Raw genomic sequence first — 13712 nt, 5'->3', positions numbered from 1 at the left:
AAAGATAAACTTTGAAAAAAGTTTGCAGATCTTGCAGTACCTGTGTACAAACTCAAGACGCACAACAAAATGAACCTCTCATTCCACACAAAACACCCACAAAGCCATGGCAGTACCTGGTGTCTGACCTATTCGAGATTCATGGACATCTTTATCTATGTACCGTGGACAGGTATTTCTAGTACCCATTAGTTGATGAAATGCCCATTACAGGTGAGTAGCCATACAATTGCACAAAAAATGCAAAGCTACATGTCTTTATTTGGTTGACCAGATGAAATAATGACAGACAACGGACCACAGTATACGGGACAACCTTTCAGGAAATTCATAACTGACTGGGGAATAAAACACACCACAAGTTCACCACACTACCCAAAAAGCAATGGGTTTATTGAAAGACGTGATACAAATCAAATGCATCATCAAAAAAACAATACAACACAAAGGAGATATACAAGTGGCCCTGTTGCAGGTGCGAGTGACGCCCATTGACAGTGATTTACCGTCCCCTGCAGAATTACTCCTTGGCAGACCCATCACCACACTCCTACCAAGTCCTGCAGATCCAGGTAAACTGGAACACAGACTCCACCTGGAAAAATGACAAGGATGAAAACACATCATGATCAATGTTGTGGTAGAAACGTACCTCCATTTTTTTGCGGACAGGGTGTAAGAGTGCTGGACAAGGAGAGGAAAACATGGCACCCAGGGACTATTGTGGAAAGATGCAGGGAGCCAAGAAGTTACCTGATACAAACACCAAATGAACAATCCGACGTACCGGGTGCAACCTCTGTGAAACGTATGCACCACACACACAGAAAACCCCAAAAAGTACAATTTGCTGAAACACCCAAAGCCACAAGGATCCAGTTGAAAACAAAATCGCACAACCTCTTGAAACAAAAACAGACAATACAGTTACTGAGATGACAAGACCAACATGCTCAAGATCTGGACAGATCATAATCAAGCCAGCAATACAAGGACTATGTGTAAAGCTGAATGAAAAGTCAAGCAGTCAAGAGAATAACAAATGTGGACTGAATGCTTATTTCTGCACACGTACCAAACTGATTATAATTGTTATAATCGACACCCTATGGAAAGAAAAAGCTTGAGATGTCTTTAAGAATATTCTGTTATACAGATTCAAAAAGCAATCTTGTTGTTGTCTTAGTTGTCTGAGATGTTTGCACACTTATGTTAATCAAGGGGATGTTGTGATATGTAATTCATTGTGTATGTAATACAGTATAAGTGCGTGTAGCAGAAATGTATGCCATGTTGAATCAAAAGGAAAGATGTGCTTATCCACCTTCGATGCTGTTCAGTAATACTACAGGTTGATAGTCTGTTGCCAGTATGTTGTTAAGATAAAATATATTTGATGACAGTCCAGTGTGAGATGAATAAAGTGCAGTGCTGATATATATATCGTGAGCGATCAAGTGTTCAACAGTCTGACTGCTTGGGGGAAGAAGCTGTCATGAAGTCGGCTGGTGCGGGTCCTGATGCTGCGATACCGCCTGCCTGATGGTAGCAGTGAGAACAGCCCATGACTCGGGTGGCTGGAGTCTCTGATGATCCTCCGAGCTTTTTTCCCACACCGCCTGATATAGATGTCCTGGAGGGAGGGAAGCTCACCTCCGATGATGTTCATTTTTTAACACAGACTATCAGATCTGATTCTATATACGGTTAATTAATTCATTATTCTTGGAAATATATATATATATATATATATTTTTTTATTTTTTTATTTAAACACCACTTGTGAGATATGATAGTGTGTGATTATGATTCTGTTATGTCTATATCAGTCACAAAAACCCCTAAAAAAACATGTTTTAAATTCGAAGAACAAACAAGGGTGACGCCCACTTGTTTTTATTCAGGACTCAAACACTTTCACTTTCACCTGGTGCGCTCATGTTTTTTCTTTCTTTTACGTTTTGGTGTATTCATGATCTTATATTGTAATTAACTAAGTAATGTATTCATCTTACTTTAGCTCATACACAGAACAAACAGATTTAGGTTATTATCTCGTTCAGTTTTGGTGAATTCAAACTCGTTTTTTCCGGACACGGATCACGTTTATTTCCGCAGAATCTTCATGTATTTTACAGCGATGGAAATGAAAGAACTCTGTATTTTGTTTGTTGTTATTGTGATTGTGGATGGTAAGTCATGAATCTGTTTCTTTCTTTTCTTTTCTTTCTTTCTTTCTTTCTTTCTTTCTTTCTGTCAACAGTAAAGAAGGATGTGACGCAGTTTCATTTTCAGCGATAAACTCGTTATTTTCTGCAGAAATTCGTCTATTCATCTTCACTGTTTAAAATAAGAGTGTTTAATGTGTTTGTGTGAAAACAATGTGAACATATACTTCTTCCGTTCATGTTTGTGTCGGCCGAAACCAGAATTAATGACGTCACCAACAGATTAAAATCATCACTTATGAACTCATTAATATTCATGAGGAACGGTAGATAAATATTAAGGGTCACATTAACATGTTTTGTATTATTTTAATTTTATAACTTTAGTCAAATGAATGTGTCTGTGAAGTTTTAGCTCAAAATACCCTATAGATTAATTTTACTATTATTATTTATTATACCATGTCAAAAATTCCCATTTTTGGATGGGACATGTTTTTGTTGTTTTTAAATGCAAATGAGCCTGTGGTATCAGAATAGGGCGGAGTTTGATATCTCTGCTTTGGAAATAGTGGTGTTCAGACATATGTTTGAACCAGAGTCAGACTCTGATGAGAGAGAGAGTCCGTCAACAGTTGTGGGCATGGGATGTGAAAATCTTGTGCTTGAATTTATGACTTCTATAGAATTAAAGTTAATGAAGAATATTTCTACTCTTCTGTCTCAGTTGTTTCTGCAGGTGATGAGCAAATATCTGTGTCAGTGAATGTGGGGGATTCGCTCACTCTACACACTGGATATATAAGAAAACAAGAAGACATGATGAGATGGTATTTTAAAGGCAACCGTATAGCTCAAATCATTAGAAATGTCATGAAGATCTGCACTGATGAACATTGTGATGAGAGTTTCAGAGACAGACTGCAGATGAACAATCAGACTGGAGATCTTACCATCACAAACATCACAACTGAGCACACTGGAAATTATATAATACATATTATCAGCTCTGACTTCAGTGCGAGGATCTTAAATTTTACTGTTGAAGCTGGTGAGTCTCTTAATGAATGTTTGAAAATAAACTTCCCTGCTGGAAAATCCAACTTAAGCTGTTAACTGTATTTTGCAACATGGTATCTGGTCTAAGCTGGTCGACAATCTACCAAAAACCAGCTTGACCACCTCGACCTGGTATGACAAGCTGGTAGCTGGTCTAAGCTGGTCTCCAGCTAATGGACCAGTTAATGACCAGCTTGGACCAGCTAGAAACCAGCAGTCATGTTCCAAAACACAGTTCCCATCTTAAACTGGATTTTCCATCTCATCTCATTTAAGGAATAATTTACATTTACATTTATTCATTTGGCAGACACTTTTATCCAAAGCGACTTACAAAAGAGGAAAAACATCGGCGAATCATCTTAGGGAGACAGTGGTACAAAAAGTGCCATATTACAAGGTTTCACTATCATCAGAATAGTATACAAAACAGATTTAAGTGCAACAAGAAATGTAAATAATTTTTTTTTTTAGTGACCAGTTAAGTGCTTTTGGAAAAGATGTGTTTTTAGCCGTTTTTTGAAGATAGAGAGTGAGTTAGCTTCCCGGATTGAGTTGGTAAGGTCATTCCACCACCGTGGTATGATGAAATTGAAAGTCCGGGAAAGTGTTTTGGTGCCTCTTTGTTTTGGTACGACAAGGCGATGTTCCTTAGCCGACCGCAGGCTTCTGGTGGGAACGTAGCTCTGCATAAATGTTTTTAGGTATGCTGGAGCAGACCCAGTGACTGTTTTGTGTGCCAGCATCAGGGCCTTGAATTTAATACGTGCATGAACCGGCAGCCAGTGGAGAGAGACAAAGAGTGGTGTAACATGTGCTCTCTTAGGTTCATTAAAGACAGACGTGCATTCAGGATCATTTGGAGAGGTCTAATAGCACATGCAGGAAGGCCTGCAATGAGAGCGTTACAGTAGTCCAGTCTAGTTATGACAAGTGACTGAACGAGCAGTTGTGTGGCATGTACAGAGAGGAAGGGTCTTATCTTCCTGATATTGTAGAGTGTAAATCTACATGATCTTGCAGTTTTTGAAATGTGGTCTGTGAAATTTAGCTCATCATCAATGGTTACCCCTGACCATTTTGGAAGGTGAAACTGTAGTTGGACCCAGCTGCACGGTGATGTTGTGTTCAACAGCAGGGTTGGCTGGAAAGACAAGGAGTTCGGTCTTGGCTGGGTTGAGTTGAAGGTGGTGTTCCTTCATCCAGGCCGAGATGTCTGCCAGACAGGCAGCAATTCAAGCGGTCACTGTGGTGTCGTTGGGCTGGAAAGACAAGTAGAGTTGCGTGTCATCAGCGTAGCAGTGGTAAGAGAAACCATGTGACTGGATAATGGGTCCCAGTGATGTTGTGTATATGGAGAAGAGAACTGGCCCAAGCACTGATCCCTGAGGTACCCCAGTAAGTAACTGGTGTGGCTTGGATACTTTCCCTCTCTAGGCTACCTCAAAGGACCTTTCTGAGAGATAAGAGTTGAACCAGTCAAGCACAGTTCCAGTGATGCCCAGTTTAGAGAGGGTGGAGAGTAGGATCTGATGGTTGACTGTGTCAAAGGCAGCAGAAAGGTCCAGCAGAATCAGAACGGATGATCAGGATTCAGCTTTCGCCTGTCTCAGCGACAGACAGCAGGGCAGTCTCAGTGGAGTGTCCACTTTTGAAGCCTGACTGATTGTCATCCAGCAGCTTGTTCTGTGAGAGATAGGCGGAGATCTAAAATTTACCCCAAATTTAATTCTATTATTATTTTATCACCATAATGCTCCAAACTCTTATGACTTTCTTTAACGGAGCACAAAATGAAAATAAATCTTCACACATCCTTTAGTCATATTATGAAGGTATATAGTGACTCGCTCCATAAAGGACAAAAAAACACAACAAAACCCCAGTAAAAGATGATACGACTCGTGCACTGTATTCATTTTAAGTAAAAAATCACTTTGTTTGATGAACAGACGGTGCCCAAATCAAATATGGTGTCCACGTCAATAACATCAACATGTTCTTACTCGTCTTGAAAACAAACTTCATGATTCAAGAATCATTGAGATTTGATGGTATTGACAGAGTCACCATATCTGAAGCAGAAGTGTCGTTTTGTTCCTCCCCTAAAAAGATTTCTTGTGCGTTTGTGTTTCAGGTGTTTCTGGGACTGATGTAATTAAGAAGGTGAAGGAGGGAGAGTCTGTCTCTTTAGATTCTGGTGTAACTGAAAAACTAAATTATTGGATCACATGGTATTTTAATGGTATTCGCATAGCTCAGACCAATGGGAATCCCAGTGAGGCCTGTACAGATGTGCAGTGTGATACTGTATATGAGAGATTGCGAGAACGATTGGAGCTGAATCATCAGACTGGATCTCTTACCATCATAAACACCAGAATCACAGACACTGGAGAATATCAACTAGAGATCACCAGCAGCAGCATCAGTCGTCGTCGCAGCATCGGTTTCAGCTTCAGCAGCAGAAAGACCTTCAGTGTTACAGTCATTAGTGAGTGCAGTTTAGTTGTTTAATGCGTATTACCCTGAGCATGTTAAACATTTAATTAATAGGAAAAGAAAGCTTGTGAACAGTCACGAATATCAATAAAACACAATTTCAAATGTTTCTTTATTTAGTGAAACAGATTTAATTGATATCAGTGATTCAAACTGTAATGCAGGTGACTGAAGAAATGTTAAAGGGATAGTTACTTAATAATGATAATTCTCTCATTATTTACTCACCCTCATGATATCCCAGATGTGTATTTCTTTATTCAGCAGGAGACATTTGAAGAAAAATAGTGAAATATCTCAGCAGGTCCTTGTAATGCAAGTGGATGGTGATCAAACATTTGAAGTTCCACAAATCACAGACAGTCATCATAAACATCATCCATATGACTCCAGCAGTTAAATTAATGTCTTCAAAAGCAAAATGATGTTTTTAGGGCAAAAACAATAAATATTTAAGAATTTTACTATAATCCAATGCTTTACGAGGGTGGAGTCCAAGTGGTCTCTCGTGTGAAGTATTCGGGTTGGCATGTTATGGACTGTAATTGTAATGAAGACTATGAGAAATCAACAGGTCGTACAGGCAGGGTCGAGCAACAGGCAGACAGAGTAAACGGAGGCAGGCAGAGTCAAGGTCAGAGCAGGCAGAAGATCAGGGCAGGCAGCAAACAGAGTTAATCGGTAGACAGGCAAGAGTATAAACTAGGCAGGTGGCAAACAAACGTGGTCGGGGAAAGGCAAGGTTGGTACACGGTATATCAGATATTCAGAAAGGGTAACGCTTAGAAATGTAGCCAGAGCAAAACAAGAATTTGCAATGAATGTGTGAACAGACATGGTTTAAGTAGGGTGGAGACAACAAGGAACACTGTTGAGTAATCAAACTAGGTATGCGGCTTATGGGAAATGTAGTTCTAAAGTCAGTATTCCGGTGAATCCGATCTCCGGTGGCCGAGGGGGGAGGCGCCTTGACCGGCGTTCGTGACAGTTATAGATAAAGGACGGGAAATGAGGATGTGGGAACCGGCTGAACAGTCAACATAAAGTTTAATGGTAAAACTGAACTTAAAACAACATAAAACACAAGACAAACAGACACACACAACTCGCATTTATCTCTCCGGCTCTCCCATTGATCAGCTGATTCAGCGCCGACCGTGCACCCTCACAGACTGGCCACGGCATCCATGGATGCAATCTCACGTTATTCTTTCCGTTGAGACATTCAGGATAAGTACAGAAATGCGCCATTGTGAGTAAAGAAACAGATAAATACAGATCTAAACCAAAACCAGTGAAGCTTCTGTTCAGCATTCAACCTTTTCATTTGTAAACAGCTGCTCTTCCGTGTGTGTCGCACATGAACATGCCAACACGATTACGTCACCATCTCCATCCTCTTGCATTTTAATGACCTGCTCAAATGAGATATTTTTCTATTTTACTTCAAATGTGTCCTGCTGAAGAAAGAAAGTCAAACACATGTACTCTCATGAGGGGGAGTAAATAATGAGAGTGTTTTTATTTTTGGGTGAACTATCCCTTTAACACCAAGATTAAATAAAACTGCATTTCTTGTCTATTAAAATCTTCTGCTATTTAAACCAACGACAGAAATAAGCGCAGTTAGAATAGTTCAATAATATGTGAGAGCATTAAAACCTTATTATGATCTTAATGTTATACAATATAAATCACTAAAATGTTTCATATTAATATTAGTTACACAGTGAAATTCAACGAGACATTAAAGAGGAAATGTTTAATAACAGTAAAGTCAGATGAGTACAATTTAGATATGATCGTTACAAATTAGAAATATGTAGATGAAACAAGTATGCATACTACCTGAGCGAGAGACAATGGAAGACAGAGAGAGAGAAAAGAGAGAGAGAGAAAATGGTCAGGTGGTGGAAAAAGAGAGCAGGAGCACAAGTTACAGTCTTGTTTCTGAGCAATCAGTACTTTAACACACACTGAATTCAAGCTGCTGCCATTTGCAATATTCTGCTGAATCAGATTCATATTTCCTCTCTCAGATCTGCTGATGTTTCATAGTGTTTGTTATAGATTAGACGGGCAGGACTTTGTGACACTGTCTGGACACACACAGAAGTTTCATTAATGACCGTCTCTTTAGCTGTTACAGATTCAGGACCGTCTTCAGGTGTAATAGCAGGTATAAGTGTTGTTGTTCTGCTGCTCCTGACTGTAGTGACTGCTGGAGTTTATCATCTCTGTAGAAGAGCAAGACATCAGGGCAAGTATTACATACAGCTGATATAAAAGAGGACAATATGAGATTTATTGGGCAAAACGAGTCTTTAAAAGATGTGAAAATGTGCAAATATTTTCTTATGAACAAATGAATCTGTGTTTAATGAGTTTATTGTTTTTAAAACAGGTCAAAAGCAGTCGTGTGATGATCAGGTAAGATATGATGTGCATTGAATCTCTCTGTATCTCTGACTGCACAAAACTCAATTCACAACAGATTCAACAGTAAGTCAATAGAGGCTGTACATTACAGTGATTTGACCACAGATAAGAGGACTTCACTGTAATGTATGAACTCTTGTGGATTATTGCTTTTATTTATTTCAAACTGGACTTTATTCACAGAAAGATGACTGTTTAGTGTCTCTTGTGTCAGTTTCTGTTATTTTCTGAATGTTTTTGTAACTGAAATCTGTGTTTGATTTACAGGAGAAGAACAGAGTGAATCCACCACCTCATCAGAATGACGGAGTGAAGGAGTCGACTCCTCTGAATGACGAAGTGAACGAGTCGACTCCTGAGTGGCGGAGTGAACTAGTCGACTCCTCTGAGTGGCGGACTGAACGAGTCGACTCCTCTGAATGACGAAGTGAACGAGTCGACTCCTGAGTGGCGGACTGAACGAGTCGACTCCTTTGAGTGACGGAGTGAACGAGTCGACTCCTCTGAATGGCGGAGTGAACGAGTCGACTCTTCTGAATGGCGGAGTGAACGAGTCGACTCTTCTGAATGGCGGAGTGAACGAGTCGAGTCCTCTGAATGGAGGAGTGAACGAGTCGACTCTTCTGAATGGCGGAGTGAACGAGTCGACTCTTCTGAATGGAGGAGTGAACGTCTCGACTCATTATACTCTCTTGATAAATGAGACAGAGTCTATCAGTCTGTTGCTGCATTAACATTATTTTATTATTTTGTATTGAGAAGGACAGTGGAGAGATTACAGGAAACAATGGGGAATAGTGAATCTGAGACATTATGACAGTTAAACTATGAGCACCACCACTGGCATACGGGATGTCCACGCAACAACATTATAAGCTCTTACGACATTCAGCCAATAATATTATGCTTAAATATGCACATATAGAGTGTGTAATCAGTTAAATGGAAAGGAGGAGGCGAGAACCGGCTTGTCAATATAAATAATATTTTAATGAGTAAACTTAAACAAATGACACAAACACACATGACGGACATGTCCGTAAATGATCTCTCTCTCCTCGCACCACCGTTTGCCATCGGCCTTCATCCCTCTCGGAGACTTAATTAGCCTGATAAGAAACCGGGTGTGTATAATCACAACCCGGCCCCGCCACATAGTGATTTTACTGTGCGTAGAAGCAGCATTTACTGGTGTATGTGTGAGATATAAGATTATATGTGACATTGTACTTTTGCACAAGACTAACTGCTGAACAAGATGTTCGTTCTAACTTGTTTTTCTCTTTCTTACTTGATTCTCATTCATGGAAGAAACTATTTTGCTATTGTGTAGCCCTCTATTTTAAACTTGTTCAACCTTTATACTGTGAAGAAACTATTCTGCTAAATTGGCTCATACTGCTTTACTGAGGCGCAAACTCAACGAATGCAGACTGAGACAAACTATTGATAGAGGGGTCAAAGAAAACCAATCCTTACTAAGTAAACTCCAGGGTTTTCTTACAGTATGATATTGTGATTGTGCCTTAAGATGGCAATGGCAAGATTTACAGTGAAAAAGGAGTTATAAATGTTTATTAATTATAATTTGGTCTGTTCTCACTCAAAACTGATTGGATCACTTTAAAAGACATGTGATCTTGAGAGATGTGAGGAAGGACTGGATCAGAGCTGCATCTAATAAGCACACACACAAGAATCATACATATTTTGACTTTTTCAGTGCGCACTTTAGACCAGAAATCACCCCGTCACAATCCTGAAACAATAATATATAGTCTTAGATAAAGCTTTACCACATTTGACTAAACACATTTTTACTGATATATTTACAATATTTTTGAATTGTCATGTTGCATGCCATTTATAAGATCACTGATCTAAAGATTTCTGTGCATTATTTTGATTTCTCAGGCTTTAGTTGGTCATTTTAATATCTATATTCTCACTATTGTTGACAGACAGATTATAAACATGTAATTAAATAATAGTTTTACATATAATACAAGTTTGTCTCCAGTGTCCATTTTCTATTCATTTCATTTTCTTGAGATTCAGATGTAAAGGTCAGTGGTTTGTTTTACCAATTTACATGTTTATTTTGTGCTGTCTTGTGCATAATTGAGTATGGATAACACACTAGGGCAGGGGTGCCCACACTTTTTTGTGTGATGATCTACTTTTAAATGACCAACACAATACGATCTACCAACTAAATGGAATTAATCTTCTAATTAATAAATATATAATAATGTTCAATGTTGATATCATTCAGTTTTAACACTAAACCCAAAACACCTACAGCACAATAGCCAGGGCATTTACCTTATTCTGATGACGAGTAAATATTGACCAGGCGAGGTTTTGTTTATTCAGTTGCCATGACAACTAGGTTTGCGAATACACGCCTTCCAAGGACTTCTGAGAACAGAGCGCGAAATTGCGATTCTACTGCCCGGATTAGGCAAAACGGAATGGAATCAGACAGTTTTGCCTAATCTGGGCAGTATCTTCAATCGTCCTTGAAAGGAGCCTATTCGCAAACCTAGTTGTCATGGCAACTGAATAAACAAAACCTCGCCTGGTCAATATTTACTCGTCAAGTGCAAGTACGTCAGACAGATACTAAAAGAAGAAAAGACATTACATTTATTTTTATTAAAATTTAACTAAAGTACATCTAAATTTTGAGCGATCTACCAGCATTGCCTTTGCGATCGACGTATTGTGCACCCCTGCACTAGGGCATAGAATCTGTGGCAAGATGGCGTGTTGAACAGTCACTCGCGTCAGAGACGGAAGCAAAATTGTCCCAAATCTTGATTACGCGCTTGTAAAGGCACCCCAAATATATAAAAAAGGATAACAATGCATGATCAAACCGACTAGACTGATAATCAAAGACGGGGACAGTGAAAAGACGCAAGCTGCGATGAGCACTAAGGAGGTAAACATGCTAGAACAATCTGCCGACCACGATTATGCTATGGAGGTTAGCACAGTCAGCAAAAGAAAAGATTCCGAGCCGGAAAGAAGAGCAAAACTACACCAAAGAAGGCGAGGTCTCTAACCTAACCATACTAGAAGCCATTCAAAGCTTGGAAAATAACTTTAATGAGCAACTGAGCTAAACAGAGTAGCAGCATGATTGCTATATAGCGTTAAATGTTGGACAATACAGCGCAAGCGCACAAACACAGCGCGCAAGTGAATTACAACAGTGGGGGCGGGGCCCAATCCTTTCTGTTAACAAAATTTGATGCTGTTGGCTGCTGATCAAATCCTGTATTGACGGCGAGAGCGTCAAAATTCATTCTGGCTGCCCTGCCAATAGATTCGTGGACGCTCTGACGTAGTTGAAATAGGCGGCAACGTTCATTGAGAATGCTTGGTTTTGTGAACTATATTTAAAGGGGGTCACAAAAACATCCAGACTTGTCGACCGGTATCTTTTTGACGACATATCACAAGTAGCGTATCATGAAATCTTTTATTTTATTGTTATATAATATTATATAAACCATAATATCCACTTCATCAACTCAAATGGCACACCAACAATTTCAGACACCTTTGTCCACGCATCGTTTTTTAAATTGTATTTATATCCCTGTAAGCAAACAGGGACAGATCAAATATTACGGGAAAACCCGTCACGGCAATAATCAGTTTCTCCTCCATTTTGTCTTCGGAACTAATGTTTGGTGGGAACCAACATTTACACGGTTGTGTTCTCTAGACGTCAATAGAGCGGAGCACTTCTATTTTATTTTTTTTTAAGTCATCTTTATTGCAAAAAAAAAACAAAACAAAAAAAAAAAGGATACAAATCACAAGTGACTTATCAAAATATACATAACTATACAAACATAATATGTAAACAAAATACAATAGATTTTTGCCAGGGGAAGCTTATATGTCATTATAACGAAAAGTAGGAGCATATGTTGAGTTTTAACTGCCTTTTTGTTGTTGGAGCCAGAAATCAAATTAATATAATGTACAACTTCCTGGAGAAAACATTTATGAATGTGAAATTTTGCCAACAGAATTAATACATTTATAATGAAGTACATCTTTACTTTGCCTTCTATAAATGCAAAAAAACAACATTCTCCCATAATAAGGCAAAGTTTTTATAAATATGGTCAATGATGAATCTGCTGAAGTTTTGCCAAAATGTCCTGGTGTGTGAGCAGGTGCAAAACTGTTTCTGAGTGGACTTCACAAAAAGAACAGTTTATGTCTCTTTTAAATGTAACCATGTAATGATCAGCAGGGTAATATCTGTGAATCATTCTGAACGACACTTCCTTCACGTTGTTTATTATCAGGTATCTGTGAGGAATCATCCAAACCTTTTTCCAGTCAATATCATTTACAAATCGGTTCCAATAAAAAGTAACATTTGGAATAGAGACAATTTCTTTCTGAAACAAAGCACGAATGTTCTTATTCTTTTGAGGAAGTTGAGAAAAACAGATTTAATTTTTAAATGTAATTTTACAGTATTGGAGAAGTTGTTTCTGGAAGTTTGATAATTTAATAGGAGTCTTAGTTACCTATGATTTCAACCATTTACACTTAAATGCCCCAAAAATTGATTCAAAGTCCAAGGCGTTGATACCACTATACTCATTCTCTTTCACTAACTGTGATTTCCTAATATAATGTGTTTTATTTTTCCAAAGGAGGGAACTGGGAAGATTGGGAAGTGGATGATGGCAGAGAGTAAAGAGGTTATGGTTTCTTTCTAAATTTCTCCTTAATTTCTTGTAGCTGTAAGATGTTTTGTGCATGTGTATACATACACACACACACACACACACACACACACACATACATACATATACACGCACAAAACATCTTACAGCTACAAAATTCATCCGATACCCAATCATCCCGCTTTCTGTCTGTCCTCGTCCAACAACAGTCAATCACGAGATTCGAATAGATTTCAGCTGCGCATGTGCAGAAAATAAATCGCGCGCGTGTATAGATCTTCGCGCATGTGTGGGACTTGTCATTACTCGCGGTTTTGTTATTTCTGCTGTTGTAATGCACTTGCGCGCTGTGTTTATGCGCTTGCGCTGTTTTGTCCAACATGTAACGTCATAATAGGGAGGCAAGGAACAAACTGTGGCCGCAGATTGAACAGGCTTGTAGGGATGGAAAGCGTGTTACTACCGGGGACCGCACGGATACATAGAGGGACTACGGATCGGTTAAACGAAGGAATGGTTTGATCTACTTGCACTGGATATAAAAGGAGTGTGTCAAGAGGACATGGGACTTTTGTAATTGCGAATCAGCGTAAATAAGCTTGGAACTTAGTTCTTTATTGTTTTTTTTTCTTTTCATTTTCTTTGTGCTATAGTTATCTCCATTATCTTCAGCAATGTTCAACTGTTCAGTCTCTTTTGCTTCGTTAAATATGAGTGGTCTAAAAGATTTGGTCAAAAGAAAGACACTATTTTAATTTTGTAAAGGGCGAAAACCACAATGTCTAATACAAGAAACTCAATCTTCCGAATGGAGGTTAAG

At 38.9% G+C, this 13712-nt stretch overlaps 1 protein-coding gene across 2 annotated transcripts; it reads left to right on the top strand.

Moving 5' to 3' along the window:
• The first annotated feature begins 1869 nt into the window (after nt 1-1869).
• Nucleotides 1870-10402, top strand: LOC127642569 (uncharacterized). Of its 2 annotated transcripts, none has more exons than XM_052125208.1 (6): nt 1870-2192; nt 2896-3219; nt 5365-5721; nt 7879-7989; nt 8134-8159; nt 8436-10402. In XM_052125208.1, exons 1-6 carry the CDS (start codon nt 2126-2128, stop codon nt 8589-8591), a joined length of 1041 nt encoding a protein of 346 aa, XP_051981168.1. In that variant the 5' UTR covers nt 1870-2125; the 3' UTR covers nt 8592-10402. The 2 variants fall into 2 exon arrangements, with proteins under 2 accessions (XP_051981168.1, XP_051981167.1); XM_052125207.1 differs by having other exon boundaries at nt 1879-2192; nt 7870-7989; nt 8436-10401.
• The last annotated feature ends 3310 nt before the right edge of the window (nt 10403-13712 follow it).

The sequence above is a fragment of the Xyrauchen texanus genome, unplaced genomic scaffold (genome assembly GCF_025860055.1).
Source record: "Xyrauchen texanus isolate HMW12.3.18 unplaced genomic scaffold, RBS_HiC_50CHRs HiC_scaffold_702, whole genome shotgun sequence".
Classification (NCBI taxonomy): domain Eukaryota; kingdom Metazoa; phylum Chordata; class Actinopteri; order Cypriniformes; family Catostomidae; genus Xyrauchen; species Xyrauchen texanus.
The sequence above is the reverse complement of the archived record's forward strand: the minus strand, read 5'-3'. Positions and strand labels throughout refer to the sequence as shown.